At 48.7% G+C, this 19423-nt stretch overlaps 1 protein-coding gene across 3 annotated transcripts in view; it reads right to left on the minus strand.

Moving 5' to 3' along the window:
* The window catches only part of WSCD2 (WSC domain containing 2), a 119786-nt gene that overhangs the window by 13742 nt on the left and 86621 nt on the right, over positions 1–19423 (minus strand). For all 3 annotated transcript variants that reach the window (XM_069558009.1, XM_069558008.1, XM_069558010.1), the window contains 2 exons: positions 8542–8663; positions 5003–5177 (listed from right to left, as the gene is read on the minus strand). In XM_069558009.1, coding sequence (XP_069414110.1) covers positions 5003–5177; positions 8542–8663 — 297 coding nt within the window. The remainder of the gene's footprint in view (positions 1–5002; positions 5178–8541; positions 8664–19423) is intronic.

A 19423-nucleotide genomic window follows, 5' to 3' on the forward strand; every position in this document is an offset into this window, starting at 1 on the left:
GTGCATTTTGCTCCATGTAAATGTTACTTTGAAAAACCATAAGCAAATATTGAATTACAATTAGTGATATGAGGACTGAAATGTAATCATGTTGCACCTACTTTGAAATGCATCCAGGAAGAAAAATTGAGGGATGGAGAAATGAAGAGATGCATGAGAAAGTAAACAGACCATAACGTTGAGAAATGTAAAATCTGTAGGATAAGTCTAGCATGTTCACTGTGTAACTCTTCCCATTTTTTTTATTCTCTGGAGCTTTGACATTTTTTTCATAATAAAATGTTGGGAGAGAGAAAGAACCGGGCCCCTCAATTTCCCCTGAAAGCAGAATTCTCCATTTAACTACTGTCTGGGAGGCGAAGTAAAGGTGCTTATTTTCAGCATTAAAAAGGAAGTGTATTTGGTTCTTAAGCTCCACAAATCAAAATAGATGCTGGAGGCAGTGTAGTACATAGTTAGAATCAGACAGGCCTGGCCTCAGTCCAGGCTGATCACGGCCTAGCTGTGCAATGTTGAGCAAGGCTTTCTACCTCCCTGAGCCTCAGTTTCCTCACTTCTAAAGTGGGGCTGACAAACCTTACAGGATCCGATGGACAATGAACGGGAAGTATGTGCAGGGCATGTTGAGAAGCTGAGATCGGGAGTGCAGGCTCAGGACCCAGATTGCCTCGGTCTGAATCCCAGCTCTGCTCTGTCCTAGCTGTGTGGCTCTGGCTGAGCTCTTCAGCCTCTCTGTGCTGAGTTGCCATGTTTGTAAAATGGTGATAATCGCAGTACCTACGTCGTTGGACTGTTGTGAGGATTAGATGAGTTAATTCAGTCTAAAGAGCTCAGGTAGTCCCTGGCACACAGTAGGTGCTCAATAAATGGCAGTCATCCTGGCCCATGCTCTTGGTGGCTTCATGAACCACATGACTTTCAAACCTCCCCAGGGTGGGGGTCCTGCAAGTACGACGTGGGAGCTGAAGAGCAGTAGTGGCCTGGGAATGAGCAAACCCATCAGCCAGGGGCTACTGAATAGGCTCCGGGTCCTGTTCACATCAGAGCTGCTCCTGGTCACGCGATAATTAAGCTGAGTGTGACCCTCCCCCCAGCCTGTAGCTACACAGTTTTGTACAGACTAACCAACTCTTCCTGGAACCTAACAAACACTCATCCTTCCTCACTGGAGTGTAAATAAAGCCAGAGGCCACCCTGGCGAAACACATTCCTGCTCACTGAGCTCTTAGTGGGATTCAGCTGCCAGGGAGGAAGCCGCAGTTGGCCACCACTACCCCACAGCAGGCCACACAGGGGCAGACTGCTGGTGGGGCTGCCGCTAGCTCTTACAGCACCTTTGTGCAAGTCAGATCAAGATACCCACCCCTTCCCCTGAGCAGACGCACTGTCGGCCCGAGTGCACAGCACAGCAGGCGGAGCACGGGCTGGCTCTCAAGCATCACTCTTCCCTCAGGCTGTGCCTGCGCAGTGCTCAACCTGTGCAACCGTACATGGGCTAAGGTCCTGGGAGATGAAGAGGAAGTCTAGCCCAGTGGTGTTTTGTTAGTTCTCCAGGCTCCAGAGGGTGTGCGGAGTGCCCTTTGCCCTGTGGTCAGAGGTTTCTAGCTTGGCCTGTGGAGTCAGAAACCTGAAAGCAAGCCCCTCTTGCAGATGTGTGATTATGGCCAGTTCTCAAGCCCTCTGAGTCTCGGTTCTCCCGTCTGTAAAATGGGGATGATACTGTCCTGATCGTAGGCTTACTGTGGGCTTTCTGTAATTAAGTGAGATGAGGCTTGGCACAGGACTGACACGCATAGGTGGAGAGTGTTCTCAGATGCTGGAGTACGCCTTCGCAGGTTTTCTTTGGGTCGGGCATCCCAACAAGTTACCTTTCCAAGTGCCACTCAGCCTTCATCATGCCTCTAGCAGGAGAAAAGATTTTCTTCTAGAAATTTTATAAACCCCATGATCTCAGGTAAGTCCTGTTCTGAGTCTCAGTTTCTCTACCTGTGAAGGAGGCATAATGACTCTTCCTGCCTCATAGGAAAGCTGAGGGGAATCAGCGAGAAAATGCATGCGAAGGATTCAACACTGAGTCTGGAACAAAGAAAGTCCCTAAGGGCCACCACCACCACCATCACCACCATCATCATCACCACCATTATCACCATCATTATCACCATCATCACCACCATCATCATCACTATCATCACCATCATTATCACCATCACTATCATCACCACCACCATCACCATCACCATCACCACCACCATTATCACCACCATCATCATCACCATCATCACCACCATCATCATCACCATCACCATCACCACCATCATCATCACCACCATCACCACCACCACCATCATCACCATTATCACCACCATCATCATCACTATCATCACCACCATCATCATCACCATCATCACCACCATCATCATCACCATCACCATCACCACCATCATCATCACCACCATCACCACCACCACCATCATCACCATTATCACCACCATCATCATCACTATCATCACCACCATCATCATCACCATCATCACCATCATTATCACCATCACTATCATCACCACCACCATCACCATCACCATCACCACCACCATTATCACCACCATCATCATCACCATCATCACCACCATCATCATCACCACCATCACCACCATCATCATCACCATCATCACCATCATTATCACCATCACTATCACCACCATCATCACCACCACCACCACCACCACCATCACCACCATCATCATCACCATCACCACCATCACCATCACCACCATCATCATCACCACCATCACCACCACCACCATCATCACCATTATCACCACCATCATCATCACTATCACCACCATCATCATCACCATCATCACCACCATCATCATCACCATCACCATCACCACCACCATCATCACCATTATCACCACCATCATCATCACTATCATCACCATCATTATCACCATCACTATCATCACCACCACCATCACCACCATCACCACCACCATTATCACCACCATCATCATCACCATCATCACCACCACCATCATCACCATCACCATCACCACCATCATCATCACCACCATCACCACCACCACCATCATCACCATTATCACCACCATCATCATCACTATCATCACCACCATCATCATCACCATCATCACCACCATCATCATCACCATCACCATCACCACCATCATCATCACCACCATCACCACCACCACCATCATCACCATTATCACCACCATCATCATCACTATCATCACCACCATCATCATCACCATCATCACCATCATTATCACCATCACTATCATCACCACCACCATCACCATCACCATCACCACCACCATTATCACCACCATCATCATCACCATCATCACCACCATCATCATCACCACCATCACCACCATCATCATCACCATCATCACCATCATTATCACCATCACTATCACCACCATCATCACCACCACCACCACCACCACCATCACCACCATCATCATCACCATCACCACCATCACCATCACCACCATCATCATCACCACCATCACCACCACCACCATCATCACCATTATCACCACCATCATCATCACTATCACCACCATCATCATCACCATCATCACCACCATCATCATCACCATCACCATCACCACCACCATCATCACCATTATCACCACCATCATCATCACTATCATCACCATCATTATCACCATCACTATCATCACCACCACCATCACCATCACCATCACCACCACCATTATCACCACCATCATCATCACCATCATCACCACCATCATCATCACCATCACCATCACCACCATCATCATCACCACCATCACCACCACCACCATCATCACCATTATCACCACCATCATCATCACTATCATCACCACCATCATCATCACCATCATCACCATCATTATCACCATCACTATCACCACCATCATCACCACCACCACCACCACCATCACCACCATCATCATCACTATCATCACCATCATTATCACCATCACTATCATCACCACCACCACCACCATCACCATTACCACCACCATTATCACCACCATCATCATCACCATCATCACCACCATCATCACCATCACAATCACCATTATCACCACCACCACCACCACCACCATCATCACCATTATCACCACCATCATCATCACTATCATCACCACCACCATCATCATCACTATCATCACCATCATTATCCCCATCACTATCATCACCACCACCATCACCACCATCACCACCACCATCACCATCACTATCATCACCATCACCTTCATCACAAACACCTTTATCACCACCACCACCATCCTCACCGTCACCATCACCATCACCCCCATGATCAGCGTCACCACCATCATGACCGTCACCACCATCATCTTCACCATCATCCTCACCATCCTCACCAGCACCATCATCACCACCACCATCACTGCCTGGTGCCCCCAAGAGGTGGAAGAGGAGATAAACATCAAGTGTGGGTTCCACCGGCAAAGGGAGAAAGATGAAAGTAGAAAGGATGAGTAAGATGGAGAAAGAGACGAAGAAATTATAAATTTGCAGGATTGTAGAACTGGAAGGCCAACAATCTACAGCTTCATTTTACAGATGGAGAAACTGAGGCCCAGAAAGGAGAAATGACTTGGCCAGGATCGTGTGAGTGATCTGGCTGGAGGTCTGGTTGAAGACCCAAGTCTCCCACTCCCAGTTCAGATGTCTTCTCGCTCAGTCTCTCTGCCGCCTTTACAGGAAGAGACACCAAGGGGTGCTCAGTGTGAGGGCTGGAGAGGAAGGTCTCCAGAGCCATCCCGCTTGCCGAGGGCCCTCCCTATGCTGCCCCTCCAGGATCTCTAAGCCTGGTCATGCCCGCTAGCCCTGCCTCTGCCCCCTGCCCCCTAGCCTGCACGCTTCTCTTGCTGGCGGGCTGGCTGGAGCACCTCTGGGTGGGAGGCGGTCACTGGGAGAGCGTCTGGGGGCCTGCTGCGTGGGGTGGGGGCTGGCTTACCTTGGACCTGCGTCTGGTACACGATGAAGTAACTGGGGGTCCCGCAGCTCTCGAACTCCTCCGCACTGCACTTCTGGGCACAGAGCTGCTCGTCCTCTCTCTCGTGGAGGGGGAACCGTGTGGTGGGGAAGCCACAGTGGCAGGCAGTACCTGCAAGGGCTGCCAGCGGGTACTCCTGGGGATGACGCGAGAGAGGAAGGGAAGAAAGTCGCTGAGTCCCCCGGCAGCCTGGACTCTGGATGCAAACAGGATTTGTGTTCCAACCGCCGCCTTCTCCATCACCCTCCCCACCTCGAGGGTCCCCAGGCTTCACTAGGAAGATTCTGTCCTGTCTGCGTACCTCCTGTACTATTTATATTTTCCAGCTTTCTTGAGCTACAATTGACAGATAAAAATCACATTTATTTAAGGCGTATGACTTGATGTTTTGATATATGCATACACTGTGAAATAATCACCACAATGAAGCTAATTAGCATGCCCATTGCCTCACACAGTTTTACTTTTTGCTTTCCCAGGTGGTGCTAGTGGTAAAGAATCCTCCTGCCAACGCAGGAGAAGCAGACTTGGGGTCGATTCCTTGGGTTGGGAAGGTCCCCTAGAGGAGGAAATGGCAACCTGCTCCAGTATTCTCACCTGAAAAAATCCCATGGACAGAGGAGCCCGGAGGGCTACAGTCCACAGGGTCGCGAAGAGTCGGACATGACTCAGCACGCATGCAGGAGCGTGCACTTGTGCCATTTGTTTCCTTTTGAGACACACATTTCCAGTCACGCTTTGAGACTCAGATTTCAAAGGGAACTTCTTTTTTTTTTTTTTTATCACTCTCAAAAGTAGTACTGATTGAGAAGTAGCGTTTTCATATATTTTCATACTGTAGACCCTAATACTATAGAAACAAAACCATGTGATTAAATTCTAACTAGGCACCCTGCCTGCCAAGAACTCCCTGGGGTCAGCTCCATTTTTCCTGCAAAAGGGAGATTAGTGTAGTGGAGAGAGGTGTTAAAGCCATTGCTGCACTGAGAAGTAGCTTTCTCCTGGAGGACCTGAAAGAAAACTGAAAAAGGAAAATTTTTCTCATGGCCTTGAATTACTCCCCAGTCAATCTTCTGGGGCTGATCATGGTATGAAGCGCATGCTTTGGGAAAAGCTGTCTGAAACTGTTCTTTTAAGCCAAAGAGGATGTCATTACCCATGTGTAACCACTGTCTTTGCTGGGAGTTGTGGTTCAGTCGCTAAGTCGTGTCCGATCCTTGGTGAGAGGCTCCTAATTGCTTTAATTGCTCATTGGAAGAGCTAAGTGGGAGCAGGCTGGACCTGAGATTTGGAGGGCAACAGACTGTCCTTTGTCCAATTTGCTCAGACCCATGGAGCCGAATTCTCCCTGGTAGCTGGTCCAGGAATAATCTGCTAACAAACCAAAGTCACACCTCTGGGGCTGGATCCGGTGAGCTTGGCCACGGTAGGTTTGGTTTCTTTTTCAGATACTGAATCTGAGCTACAGCACCTAGCCTAAGATCAGAGAGATGCTGCTGGGAGGCAGGTGGCTGAGCCTGGGCTGTGATGGAGGCTGTTTTCTAGCCGGTGACACATACTGAAGCCCCCTCTGACCCCCCTAAGTCTCAGACCCTCCACCACTTGGCACAAGCAGCTTTGGACCCCTGTCTACCTAATCCCCTCCAGTTTTCCCCTGTGGCCCCTTCTAAGGAGATTAGGGGAAAGCAGAAGAGGGAGGCGTGCAGCAGGGCCTTCCTGTACCCCACACGCCCCTACAACCTGCCCACACCTTCCCTTCCCTGCAGTTCTGTGTACAGCAGGACACTTTTCCACGCTGGTTTACCCTGTGACCTCACCATCTCCTGTTTGTCCCTCACCACTAGCTGATCTGTAGTTTCCCCTTGGGCCCTCAGGACAGATGGATGTCCACCTGGAGGGGAGGCCATGGGAGGGGCCAAGAGAGAAAGCTGGACCAAAAGATGGTCAAACTTTTAAAAATCTTATGAACAGCACCCCTGACCTTCCAGGAGGCCTCCAGGGAGCAGAGCAAGCACTCAGGAAATGCTTGGTGACCTGAAGTTACCTGGCTGCCCTTAAACGGCTCCTGGACCTTGAAGAGTTCCTGCAAGCCTCTCTGTGGGCATCTCTGACTGCGTGCATGCTAAGTCGCTTCAGTTGTGTCCGACTCTTTGCGACCCTATGGACCATAGCCAGCCAGGCTCCCCTGTCCATGGGATTCTCCAGGCAAGAATCCTGGAGTGGGTTGCCATGCCCTCCTCCAGGGGATCTTCCCAACTCAAGGACTGAACCTGCATCTCTTATGTCTCCTGCATTGGCAGGTGGGTTCTTTACCACTAGCGCACCTAGGAAGCCCATGGAGTCTCCAGGGGAGCTCAGAAGACCATAGATTTGGTGTCAGAACCCATTCTGCCACTTGCTTGTGCTGTGAGCTTGGGAAGTGACTGTCTGAGCCTTGGTTTTATCATCTGTGAAATGGGGAGGAAAATTCCCAGTTCCTAGCCTTGTTGTGAGAGGTAAGCTGTGTGACCCATGGGACAGAGGGGTGCATGGAGGGGCTCAGTAAGTGGCAGCCTCTACGATGTTGCTGCCTCTCGATCTTTCTGAAAGGTGCTTCGTGAATTAGGAGCCTTGATGAAAGAAACAGCCAGGCAGGATGACAGAACAGGTGGGAGCATTCAGGAGCTGGGGTGTGGGCTGAGCACCCAGGAGGAGCCACAAAGCGGCCCCCAGCCAATGCCAGCATCACTGAGGAAAGACCACATCTCGCTGACGTTGCGCTCCCCGCGTTGAGCACAAGGGCCTGGCACAAGGGAGGTTCTCATCAAATAGTAGCTGAGAGGATGAATGAAATGGGTAACCACTTTCTTGTGGTGGGGAAGTGGGGGTTCTCCTGTGGACCATCATATAATTAGCTCACCTTGAATGTTGGAGGGAGCTTCTCAGATATCACTGGATGCCAGTGATGAGCTTAGCTCCATGCTGGGTATCAAGAGTGGTCACAAAATGTTTTAGGCATAGCCTCTACTCTTGTGGAGTTCTCTGTCTGACTGGGGAAGAAGGATAAACAGTCAGCCATCCATCAGGGATCTCAAGCTGAGAAAGGACCATCCAGTTGGATCACCCAGTCCAGCTGCTATCCAGCACCCGAAGTTCTTGATGCCACACCTGCCCTGCCTCTGCTTGCATGCCTCCAGCGATGGGGAACTCACTCTTGTCCAAAGTGGGATTGTCCTGGGCTTTACCTGGCAATCCTTGATGCCTGCTTCTAGGCCCAGTTCACATGTCACCCTCACTCCTGAGCGGTCCTCACTATTAGAACAAACACACTTCCTCGGAGGGAAAGAAACAGACCCTGCACAACTCCCAGCCTTTGGATCCAAGTTCCCCTCCTGCGTCACATGTCGCAGTCAAAACCTTCCTCAGAGCAGCCAGGTGGCTGCTCCCCCAGCCAAGCATCTCGCTTCTCCAGCTGCCCCACACTGCCCTCCCTGGAATTCCGTGTGTGAAAGCAGGCTCACCTTCTCCGTGCAGAAGTCCACACACTTGTCCACGGACATGTTGGGCATGGCGGCCGTCACGGGCAAGGCCAGGGAGAGGTTGTCGGGCCTGCGGAAGCAGCCTCGGAAGACTGCACTTCCATCTGGAGAGCCAAGGGGAAAAGGAACAGTCAGATGCAGGCTGGGAGAACCACCTTCTGAAGGAGGCACTGATGAACTGACGCCCAGCAGACGCAAGGACACATGGTGGAGATTCATGAGCTAGAAAATTCCAAGAATGTCCTCAACCCTAGCATCTCTGTCCACAACCTGGGTTGCTGAGATGTTCTTGCTGGGCCATACAATCCCCTTTTCTTTGCCACCATTCCTACTTCTCACTTTCGCATCCTTGGTGGTGGAAACTTAGATGCTATGGAGGATTTTCGTGATCTCAGGAGAGGGTTGGGCATTTGAGATGGAGGGAAGACAAGGGGTCCAGGGTCCTCCCGCTCCTTCTTCCAGCACTGGGGTGCTCTGCCCCCTCATCCTGGGCTTTGGGGGAGACACTCAGTACCTCAAGAGTGTCTGCCCCATGCAGTGCTACAAGAGGCTGATTTACTGGAGAGATTCCCTTTAATTCCCTAGTGCGGAAGCATTCAAGCTACATAGTAGAAAATTTGGAGACCATTGCTACCTTTTTAATAAAATTTATCCTCAAAGCAATACTCAGCTGTTGTCTTCAGCTGAGTTTACCTGAAGCACACCCTGAGACAGTGTTTTATTGAGGGCGTGCTCTCAGGAGAATGGTGAGAGGGAAGCGGGCAGAGGAGGAGAGGAGCTAAGTAAGCCTGTGACCTTAGCTGGGTACCATCTTCAGCCTGGAGGGTAAGTGACATCACAAGGTTGGTTCCACTTTAAGGAAAAGGGTCTGACCTTGGCCTTGTCTGCCCACCCCTCCTCAGTGCCTGTCATCTGGGAAGCTGTTGGGTCAAGGATCATTTTTCAGGCAAGGGGGCAGATGTGAGCCACTGGTGGTAAAGAGGATTTGCGTGGATACCTTCTGCATTCACTACGGATACACGTAAAGATTTATCAGTAAGAATGCTCATTGCAGAAATGATTTAAATTAACACAGGAAAGACTGAAAACAACCTCATTGTCCAACAATGAAGTGTGGACAAATACTGTGTGGGATGATGACACACTGGGATTCATGCCCCATAAGAATAAGGAGGCTAAAGGCTACTTTAGAGAGAGCTTTGTCTCTCCAAAGATGTATTCAAGATAGGATGCCAAATAAAAACTGAAAAGATGACACTCCACCTATTATAAAATGTCAGTTGTGTACACAAATGATCTCTCAATATAAATCTCTAGAGGGTTATCTCTGAATAGTAGGTGTGATGGTTACGTTTTATGTCCACTTGTGAGGCTATGATGCCCAGCTGTTTGGTCAGACACTGTTCTAGGTGTTGTTGAGGGAGGTTTTTGTAGATGGAATAACATCTATAGTTAGCTGACTTTAAGGACACTTTCCCTCTGAAACGTGGGTGAGCTGCCTCCAGTCAGTTGAAAGAATGAGAGAGGAAAATAAAAGAGGTTTTCCAGGGAAGAAGGAATTCAGCTTCTGGATGTCAGGCCTGCCAACCTCCACAATTTCATGAGCCACTTCCTTAAGCCAATCTCTTAATTTATACATTTCCACACAGCCTGCTGGTTCTGTTTCTCTGGAGAACTCTGACTGACTGGATAGGATTATAGACAATTTTTATTTCTATCTTTTTCTGTAAACCTCTTTCCCAACCTTTTTGACAGTGCACATTTATTTTTTAATATAATAAAGACAAATTTTAACAATTAAAAGTGGCCCCTGTCAAATTTATCTAAAGGCTTATTGATGCCCATTTTAAATTGGGTTCCATGGTTCTCAAATTTGAGCTGAACATGTTTTTCTGGAAGCACAGCTTTCACAGAAAACAAAGGACGCTGTTGACGAGTGAATCCAAGCCAGGAGCACACAGGTAGGAGCCGTTTAGTGAGTGTCTACTATGTGTCGGTGACTACCGTGTGTTATCCACCCTTCGGAGACCTTTGTAAATGCCATCTCATTTTACCTTCTTGAGAACTCTGCAGGGTCCATAGCAAACCCTCATGTGACAAATGAGAGAGACAGGGCTTAGAAAGGGAGGTTGTATGGCAATACTGAAGACCCACTGTCAGCAAAATCGTGCTGAGGATTAACTCAGAAACATGATGCTACCCTTGGGGCAAGTGAAGCAAGCTGCAAAAATTGTATATCTCCATCCATGTATGTATCTGGGTCTATGTACTGGTACGCAGCCCACCGCCACCAACCCCCGCCTTTTTTTTTTTTTTTTTTTTTTAGCATACCTATATTTAAGTGCAGAGAAAAAGATATGAAATTACTCCTCAGGCAGAAGGATGGTGGAGGAGGGGGAGGGAGTCTAGGAATGAAAATTTTAAATCTCAGCTGTCAAAGGCACCCCGGTGATTATCCCTACCACCTGGCACCCTGGAGCCTGAAGTTGTTCGTGGTGGAGGGAAATCTAGCAAGCTGAGAGGACATCTGGAATTGGGTTAAATGACTACTCTCTGGAGCATGCTGCAGACTCCTGCTATCCAGCGCCGTCTCCTCCACTTCCCCACCTCTCACTCCGGGCTGGGGAGAAGCGAAGGTGGTGGGTGCTGTGGTCCTGGCCTCAGTTTCCCCACGTGTAAATGATAAGGAGGAGGTTAGACTATGCAGATTCTCTTCTGTACAGGACGGCCTTCCGCCTTCCAAATGAAGAATCGCCACACCCCCAAATGCCACTGGGGTCCCGTGGTCTCCCATCCCATGGCCCAGGGTGCACAGAGGTGAAGCCCCATTTCATCGGTCACCCCAGTTCAGTTCAGTTCAGTTCAGGCGCTCAGTCGTGTCCGACTCTTTGCGACCCCATGAATTGCGCAGCACGCCAGGCCTCCCTGTCCATCACCATCTCCCGGAGTTCACTCAGACTCATGTCCATCGAGTCCATGATGCCATCCAGCCATCTCATCCTCGGTCGTCCCCTTCTCCTTCTGCCCCCAAGCCCTCCCAGCATCAGAGTCTTTTCCAATGAGTCAACTCTTCGCATGAGGTGGCCAAAGTACTGGAGTTTCAGCTTTAGCATCATTCCTTCCAAAGAAATCCCAGGGTCGATCTCCTTCAGAATGGACTGGTTGGATATCCTTGCAGTCCAAGGGACCCTCAAGAGTCTTCTCCAACACCACAGTTCAAAAGCATCAATTCTTCAGTGCTCAGCCTTCTTCATAGTCCAACTCTCACATCCATACATGACCACAGGAAAAACCATAGCCTTGACTAGATTGACCTTTGTTGGCAAAGTAATATCTCTGTTTTTGAATATACTATCTAGGTTGGTCATAACTTTTCTTCCAAGGAGTAAGCGTCTTTTAATTTCATGGCTGCAATCACCATCTGCAGTGATTCTGGAGCCCCCCAAAATAAAGTCTGACACTGTTTCCACTGTTTCCCCATCTATTTCCCATGAAGCGATGGGACCGGACGCCATGATCTTCGTTTTCTGAATGTTGAGTTTCAAGCCAACTTTTTCGCTCTCCTCTTTCACTTTCATCAAGAGGCTCTTTAGCTCCTCTTCACTTTCTGCCGTAAGAGTGGTGTCATCTGCATATCTGAGGTTATTGATATTTCTCCTGGCAATCTTGATTCCAGCTTGTGTTTCTTCCAGTCCAGCGTTTCTCATGATGTACTCTGCATATAAGTTAAATAAGCAGGGTGACAATATACAGCCTTGACGTACTCCTTTTCCTATTTGGAACCAGTCTGTTGTTCCATGTCCAGTTCTAACTGTTGCTTCCTGACCTGCATACAGATTTCTCAAGAGGCAGGTCAGGTGGTCTGGTAATCTCATCTCTTTCAGAATTTTCCACAGTTTCTTGTGATCCACACAGTCAAAGGCTTTGGCATAGTCAATCAAGCAGAAATAAATGTTTTTCTGGAAGTCTCTTGCTTTTTCAATGATCCAACGGATGTTGGCAATTTGATCTCTGGTTCCTCTGCCTTTTCTAAAACCAGCTTGAATATCAGGGAGTTCACGGTTCATGTATTGCTGAAGCCTGGCTTGGAGAATGTTGAGCATTACTTTACTAGCATGTGAGATGAGTGCAATTGTGTGGTAGTTTGAGCATTCTTTGGCATTGCCTTTCTTTGGAATTGGAATGAAAACGGACCTTTTCCAGTCCTGTGGCCCCTGCTGAGTTTTCCAAATTTGCTGGCATATTGAGTGCAGCACTTTCACGGCATCATCTTCCAGGATTTGAAACAGCTCAACTGGAATTCCATCACCTCCACTAGCTTTGTTCGTAGTGATGCTTTCTAAGGCCCATTTGACTTCACTTTCCAGGATGTCTGCCTCTAGGTGAATGATCACATCATCATGATTATCTGGGTCATGAAGATCTTTTTTGTTTGATTCTTCTGTGTATTCTTGCCACCTCTTAATACTTCTGCTTCTGTTAGGTCCATACCATTTCTGTCCTTTATCGAGCCCATCTTTGCATGAAATGTTCTCTTGGTATCTCTAATTTTCTTGAAGAGATCTCTAGTCTTTCCCATTCTGTTGTTTTCCTCTAATTCTTTGCATTGATCGCTGAAGAAGGCTTTCTTATCTCTTCTTGCTGTTCTTTGGAACTCTGCATTCAGATGCTTATATCTTTCCTTTTCTCCTTTGCTTTTCGCCTCTCTTCTTGTCATAGCTATTTGTAAGGCCTTCCCAGACAAGAAGGTTTTAATGATGCTCAGAGAATGTGCCATACAAGGCAAGGACAGGCAGGAGAGTCAGGTATTTGAGAAAAAGTGAAAGTGGACATCCATGGAATTCTCCAGGCCAGAATACTGGAGTGGGTAGACTTTCCCCTCTCGGATCTTCCCAACCTAGGGATCGAACCCAGGTCTCCCGCACTGCAGGCAGATTCTTTACCAGCTGAGCCACAAGGGAAGCCCATTTGAGCTAAGGTTTACAGCAATGAGATGGGAGGCCGGAAGTGGTGTGCACAAACCTTCATTTAACCAGACAACTCAGTTAGCTGGATGCCAACTCAGGTGCCAGGACAAAGAGATGCTAGCCTTGCTCTCAGAAATAAAGGGCCTCCCCTTCTCTCTCTAGACTCTACTAGTGTTTGTTGAGCCTCCCCAGATGCCAGGCTCCTGGCTGGGTGCTTTGGATCCGTTGAATCTTCACAGTAGCCGCGAGCCGTAGCTGCCACTGCTGGTTCAAGGAGGCACTCTAGCTTCCAGGATCACAAAATTGGCTAAGGACAGAGTGAGAATAAAGCCAGGTTACTCGGTCTCCCAATTCGATGCTTCTTCCAATAATAATAATGCTACTATAATGGTTAGATGCTTATGCTTGCTCTTTCAGTCATGTCTGACTCTTCTGTGACCTCATGGACTGTAGCCCACCAGACTCCTCTGTCCATGGAATCTTCCAGGCAAGAAGACTGCAGTGGGTTGCCATTTCTTCCTCCAGGGGATCTTCCTGGCCCAGGGATTGAACCTGCATTTCCTGTGTCTCCTGCATTGGAAGGTGGATTCTTTACCATTGTGCCACCTGGGAAGCCCCCTTAGATAGTTATAGTCACATCAAACATGCTATTAGCTGGGAACTAAGCTGAATACACATGGCCTCGTTGAACACTTGCATTGCCCTGGTGGTATAAGGAGCCCCATTTTTAAGACAGGGAAACGCAAGTCTCAGAGGACTGAAACCAATTGATAAAGTCACCCAGATTATGAGGCAGAGCTAAGACTGGCATCTAAGTCTAAGATCGTTCCACTTTTGATCAAATACTCTTACCAAATACTCTTCATGTGCCAGGCACTGTGTAAACACGTGATACACTTTATACTCCTAATGACAAAGCAGGTCTCACTCTCCGCATCAAACAGAAGGGGAAACAAGCTCAGAGGGGGAAGTGATTCCCTAAGGCCACAGAGCTGACAGGTATCTGGATTCCAGCCTGGGAACATCTGAGCTCTGAGACCCTACACTCTGGGCTACCCCTCTCTAAGAAACCAGCCCCAGACCCTGTTTGGGCATTTCCAAAACACTGTGATGTGTATTCACTCCCCTTTGGCCACTAACCATTCACAAAGCCAAGGCTGTCACTCTGGGGTTTCTTGACATTGGAGTTTGATTCTCTTTGTGAAAAGTAAAAGTATTAGTTGCTCAGTCGTGTCCGACTCTTTTTGACCCCATGAACTGTAGCCCATCAGGCTCTTCTGTCCATGGGATTCTTCAGGCAAAAACACTGGAGTAGGTAGCCATTCCCCTCTCTGGGGGATCTTCCCAATCTGATCCAGGGATCAAACTCAAGTCTCCTGCATTGCAGGCAGATTCTTTACCATCTGAGACCCCAGGGAAGGGGCAGGCAAAAGTCTATGAATCTAGCTCCTTAGAGGAAGTAGAATTCCTACCCTGGCATCTCCCAGGTGGTCTTTTCCTGCCTTCTTGGATGCAGGGAGGCCAGACTGCAAGCTGGGAAGAAGGAAGACTCTGTAAGCCCAGCACAGCTCAGATAGGTCTCCCTTTGACATTTCAGCATCTGTTAATGAGTCCCTGAACCTCCCAGCTTAGAAAGCAGAGCTGAACTGAATGCCCTGAATACCAAGTAAAGTGAGGTTTTCCGAGGCCTTAAAGGGCCAGAGAGGGATCAGAAGCTGCTGTTGTGAGTCTCCCTTTGGTCAAGGTGTCCACTGGGGTGGGGGTGGGGAGGCGCACAGGTTTGGGATGTTAGTTCTAGGAGCAGTTAACCTGCCGATGTGCGGTGTTTCTACAGTCCTGCCCATTCTGTTTTTAGAGGGAAACCATGTGGATTCACAGAGAACCTTGTAATGCCCTGTGGGAAGGCTGGAGTCCCAGGGGCCTGGGGAACACTTTGGAGGGCACCTCTCTCTGCAGGCTGCTCTCCATTATGGCTTGGTGATCGGAACACTGAGAATATGCAAGGTGGCCAAGACGCTGAATCATCCTTCTAGCCTCATTCCTTCCATCTGTATAATGGGTCAGGGCTTCCCTGGTGATCAAATGGTAAAGAATCGGCTTAGAATGTAGGAGACCCATGTTTGATCCTGGGTTGGGAAGATCCCCTGGGAAAGAGAACGGCTACCCACTCCAGTATTCTTGCCTGGAGAATCCATGGATAGAGGAGCCCGGCAGGCTACAGTCCATTGGGTTGCAACGAGTTGGACACGACTGAGTGACTAACACGTTCAGAACGGGTCACTGGTTCTCCCTACTGCTGGCGCAGGCTCTCTTGTCTCTTACATCTGAAAACACATGAGAAGTGGCCAGCCTGGATCCCTTAAATTTCCTAACACTCTCTGGTGATACAATTTTGGACTTTCACAGCACTAGGTAGATGCCTTCCTGTTTGCAAAAGGTCTCTCATGCCCAGCAGAAAGGGCACTGGTTTTAAATCCAGACGGACCTGGATCAGCACCTTCCACAGCTGTGTGTCCTTGGCCTGAGCCTTGGTTTCCTCGTCTGTACTCAGGGATCATCATCTCTAGCCTGCACAGTTGGGATGGAAGTTGATACAGCGGCGTCGACAGGGCCCGAGACCTACCAGGATTTGGCCAATGTTTCTTCCCACTCCTTCTCCATCACTCGATCATGATTAAAGGGTGGCCAGACCCTACGTAGGAGACACTATCAGTGCCCATTAATACACTTCTGGCACTCACCATCCCAGTACAGGCTGCCAGTGACGTCCTGTAAACAGCTAGGGTGTGTGAAGGATGGACTACGCTTCCAGGGAATTAATCTCCTTGGGAGCCACCCTCAGCTGATGTCGGGTGAACTTTGGAGGATAAATATTGCAGCTTCCTGCCCCTCTGATGGGACATCTTTGAAGAACCCTCTTTACTGCCTTCCCAACGGGATTAAGCTTCCTCAGTAGTGACTTGCTTTGTAAAGGGTCTGTGTTGACTCCTTCCCTTCCCTGGTCTCATGTCTTCACTCCCCTGGAGGTCCATCGTGGGGTCATCATTCAAGTAAACCAAAGCTCACAGCCTTGTCTCTGGGGGAATCCAACTCAAAATATTTTGGATCTTTGTGCATTCTGAATTCCCAAGGGGAATCCTGCATGAAGTTCAGAGCTGCTGCTCTTCACAGCCTGCAGCCCGGGAGAATGGTGCCCCCTGGAGTTGTGCAGTACACAGTTCCTGGACAGTAGCAGTAACCCTGAGTAATGTCTTCCTAATGAGCAACCCTTGCTGAGGGAGAGCAACAAAGGAAAATAATAACAGCTGTTAACTCTATGTCGTTGATGCCAAGTACGTTACACATGTGTATGTGTGTTTATCGCTCAGTCATGTCCGACTGTTTGCCACCCCACGGACTATAGCCCACCAGGCTCCTCTGTCCATGAGATTCTCCAGGCAAGAATACTGGAGTGGGTAGTTATTCTCTTCTCCAGGAAATCTTCCTGATGCAGGGATCGAACTGAGGTCTCCTGCATTGCAGGCAGATTCCTTACCCTCTCAGCCACCAGGGAAGCCCCGATGTTACACATGTTCCCTCAGTTAATCCTCAGAACAACCTAAGCAGTAGATGATGTTATTATCCTGTTTTGCAGCTGGAGATCCTGAGACATAACAAGATTTGATTGGTATTACAGCTCACACAGCTAGTGGGGCACAGAGTTGGGATCTGGCTCCAGTCTTACTTGACGTCACATCCTAGGTTCCCACCTCTCTGCCATTCTGCAGGAGGCCTATCAAATTCCAACCTGGTTGGGCTCCGGAGACCCTGTGCCAGCCACCTGAATTTCCCAGAAACCCTCTCAGGCTCCACAGGAGGGGTCCAAGGATCACAAAAGCCCGTGCCCCACATTCTGATAATGTCAGCTCTTCATTGCCAGGCCAGCTGGGATGGTGCATGACCTCGGCAGCTTGGGGTTTTTTTACTAGCAAGAGGCGAGCAGAGCAACTGTTCATCAGCTCTCTTGATGGGGGGCAGCGCAAGTCTCTCTGAAGCCCATCACCTCTTTGTTCTGGGGCTTCACAAAAGTGAGGGAAATGCCACCAGGCATCAGCTTAAAGGCAGGCAAGGAAGAGTTCTCCTTGGTTTGAAAGAGGCCACCACCCCCTAGGGTAATTAGGCCAAGCTCTACTGCATTAAAGATGCCGGTGAGGAGGAAAGGCAGTGAGCTGGGAGCTGTTAATGGCTACCTATAATCAGAGGGAGATTGAATTACACAAAGAGCCTAACTGTCCGAGGAGAATTCAAAACCAGCTATTTTTAGGCATCACCAAAGGCTCCTGTGAGCTGTTGGAAATTCAAATAACTTGAGCTGGGTGCTGCTTGGAGTGAATTGAGGAGTTTTCATTTTAGGAAGGAAGATTCATGACCATTACTCCAAACAGGCACTGTGCTTTCTCGATTTTATCTCACATGGCCATCATAGCAATCTTTCGGGGTTGGAACTGTCCCCATATTACAGATGAGGCTCTTGGGGTTCAGAGGGAAAGAGTGGCATGGTCAAAGTCAAAACAGCAAATCAGTGAAAGAGCTGGGATAGAAACAATGTGTGCCTGATCTTGAAACCTACATCCAGAGTCTTCCCTGGTGGTCCAGGGGCTAAGACTCCATGCTCCCAATGCAGGGGGCCCGGGTTCAATCCCTGGATGGGGAACTAGATCCCTTATGCTGCAGCTAAGACCTGGCACAGCCAAATAGAGAAATGCAAAAAACCCTATATCCATTGCTCCCATAGCCTCCCTGGAGTTTGGTTTAGGGAGAAGTGCAAATTGCTTCCCCCCCACCACGATACAGAAGGAGAACAATTTTCTGGCTATCATACCTCGACCGTACACAGCAGAACTCATGAAGACCTATCTGAATTATAAAATTCAGGGATTGCAGGCATATATCAAGGGAAAGGAAAGACCTCCAGGCCTGGCAAAGAAGGAGCTAGACATGGCCCCTCCCTCCATCCAGTGTGACTTTCCATGGTCATCTGAGGCTAGATGGTGAGGTGGTTAAAAAGAGTATAGTGAGCATAAAGGACAAGCATTGTCTCCTTCAAGAGACAAAAAATCGCTAGAACTAAGAACAGTACACAACAAGAACAGTATACAAATTACACTATGCGAACTGTAAACCGTAGTCAAGGTCTATCTTTTCAGTGATAACATAAGCTTCATAGAGCTTTCCTCGTGGCTCAGCGGTAAAGAATCTGCCTGCAATGCAGGAGCCGCAGGAGATGGGGGTTCGATCCCTGGGTCGGGAAGATTCCCTGGAGGAGAGCATGGCAACCCATTCCAGTATTCTTGCCTGGAGAATTCCATGGACAGAGGGGCCTGGCAGGCTACAGTCCATGGAGTTGCAAAGAGTCGGACCTGATTGAAGCAACTTAGCATGCACACACAATGTAAGCTTCATAATACTTTCATCAAAGAGAAAAAAAAAAAAAAAACAGAGGGAAAAAGGCCGAGTCCTGGGAGAGGCTGGTCTGCAGTCATGGGGGTTTTGTTGTTGTTTAGTCAGTAAATCGTGTCTGAATCTTTTGTGACCCCATGGACTGTAGCCCATCTCTGTTCATGAGATTCCTCAGGCAAGTATGCTCGAGGGGGTTGCCATTTCCTTCTCCAGGGGATCTTCCTTCTCCAGGGATCAAACCTGCATTGGCAGGTGGATTCTTTACCCACTGAGCCCCCATAAAGCCCGTGAGGGTTTTAGGCAGCACTGAAGGGTGGTCAGCACCACGGACAGCCACCCATGGGCACCACATATATATATATATATATATATATATATATATACCATGTAATTCTAGTGAACCTTGCAAAGCAAATCTTGCAAGAATCTTTCAGGCAAATGGAATTTCTTGCAATGCC

This window comes from Ovis canadensis, chromosome 17 (assembly GCF_042477335.2).
Source record: "Ovis canadensis isolate MfBH-ARS-UI-01 breed Bighorn chromosome 17, ARS-UI_OviCan_v2, whole genome shotgun sequence".
NCBI classification, from domain to species: Eukaryota; Metazoa; Chordata; class Mammalia; order Artiodactyla; family Bovidae; genus Ovis; species Ovis canadensis.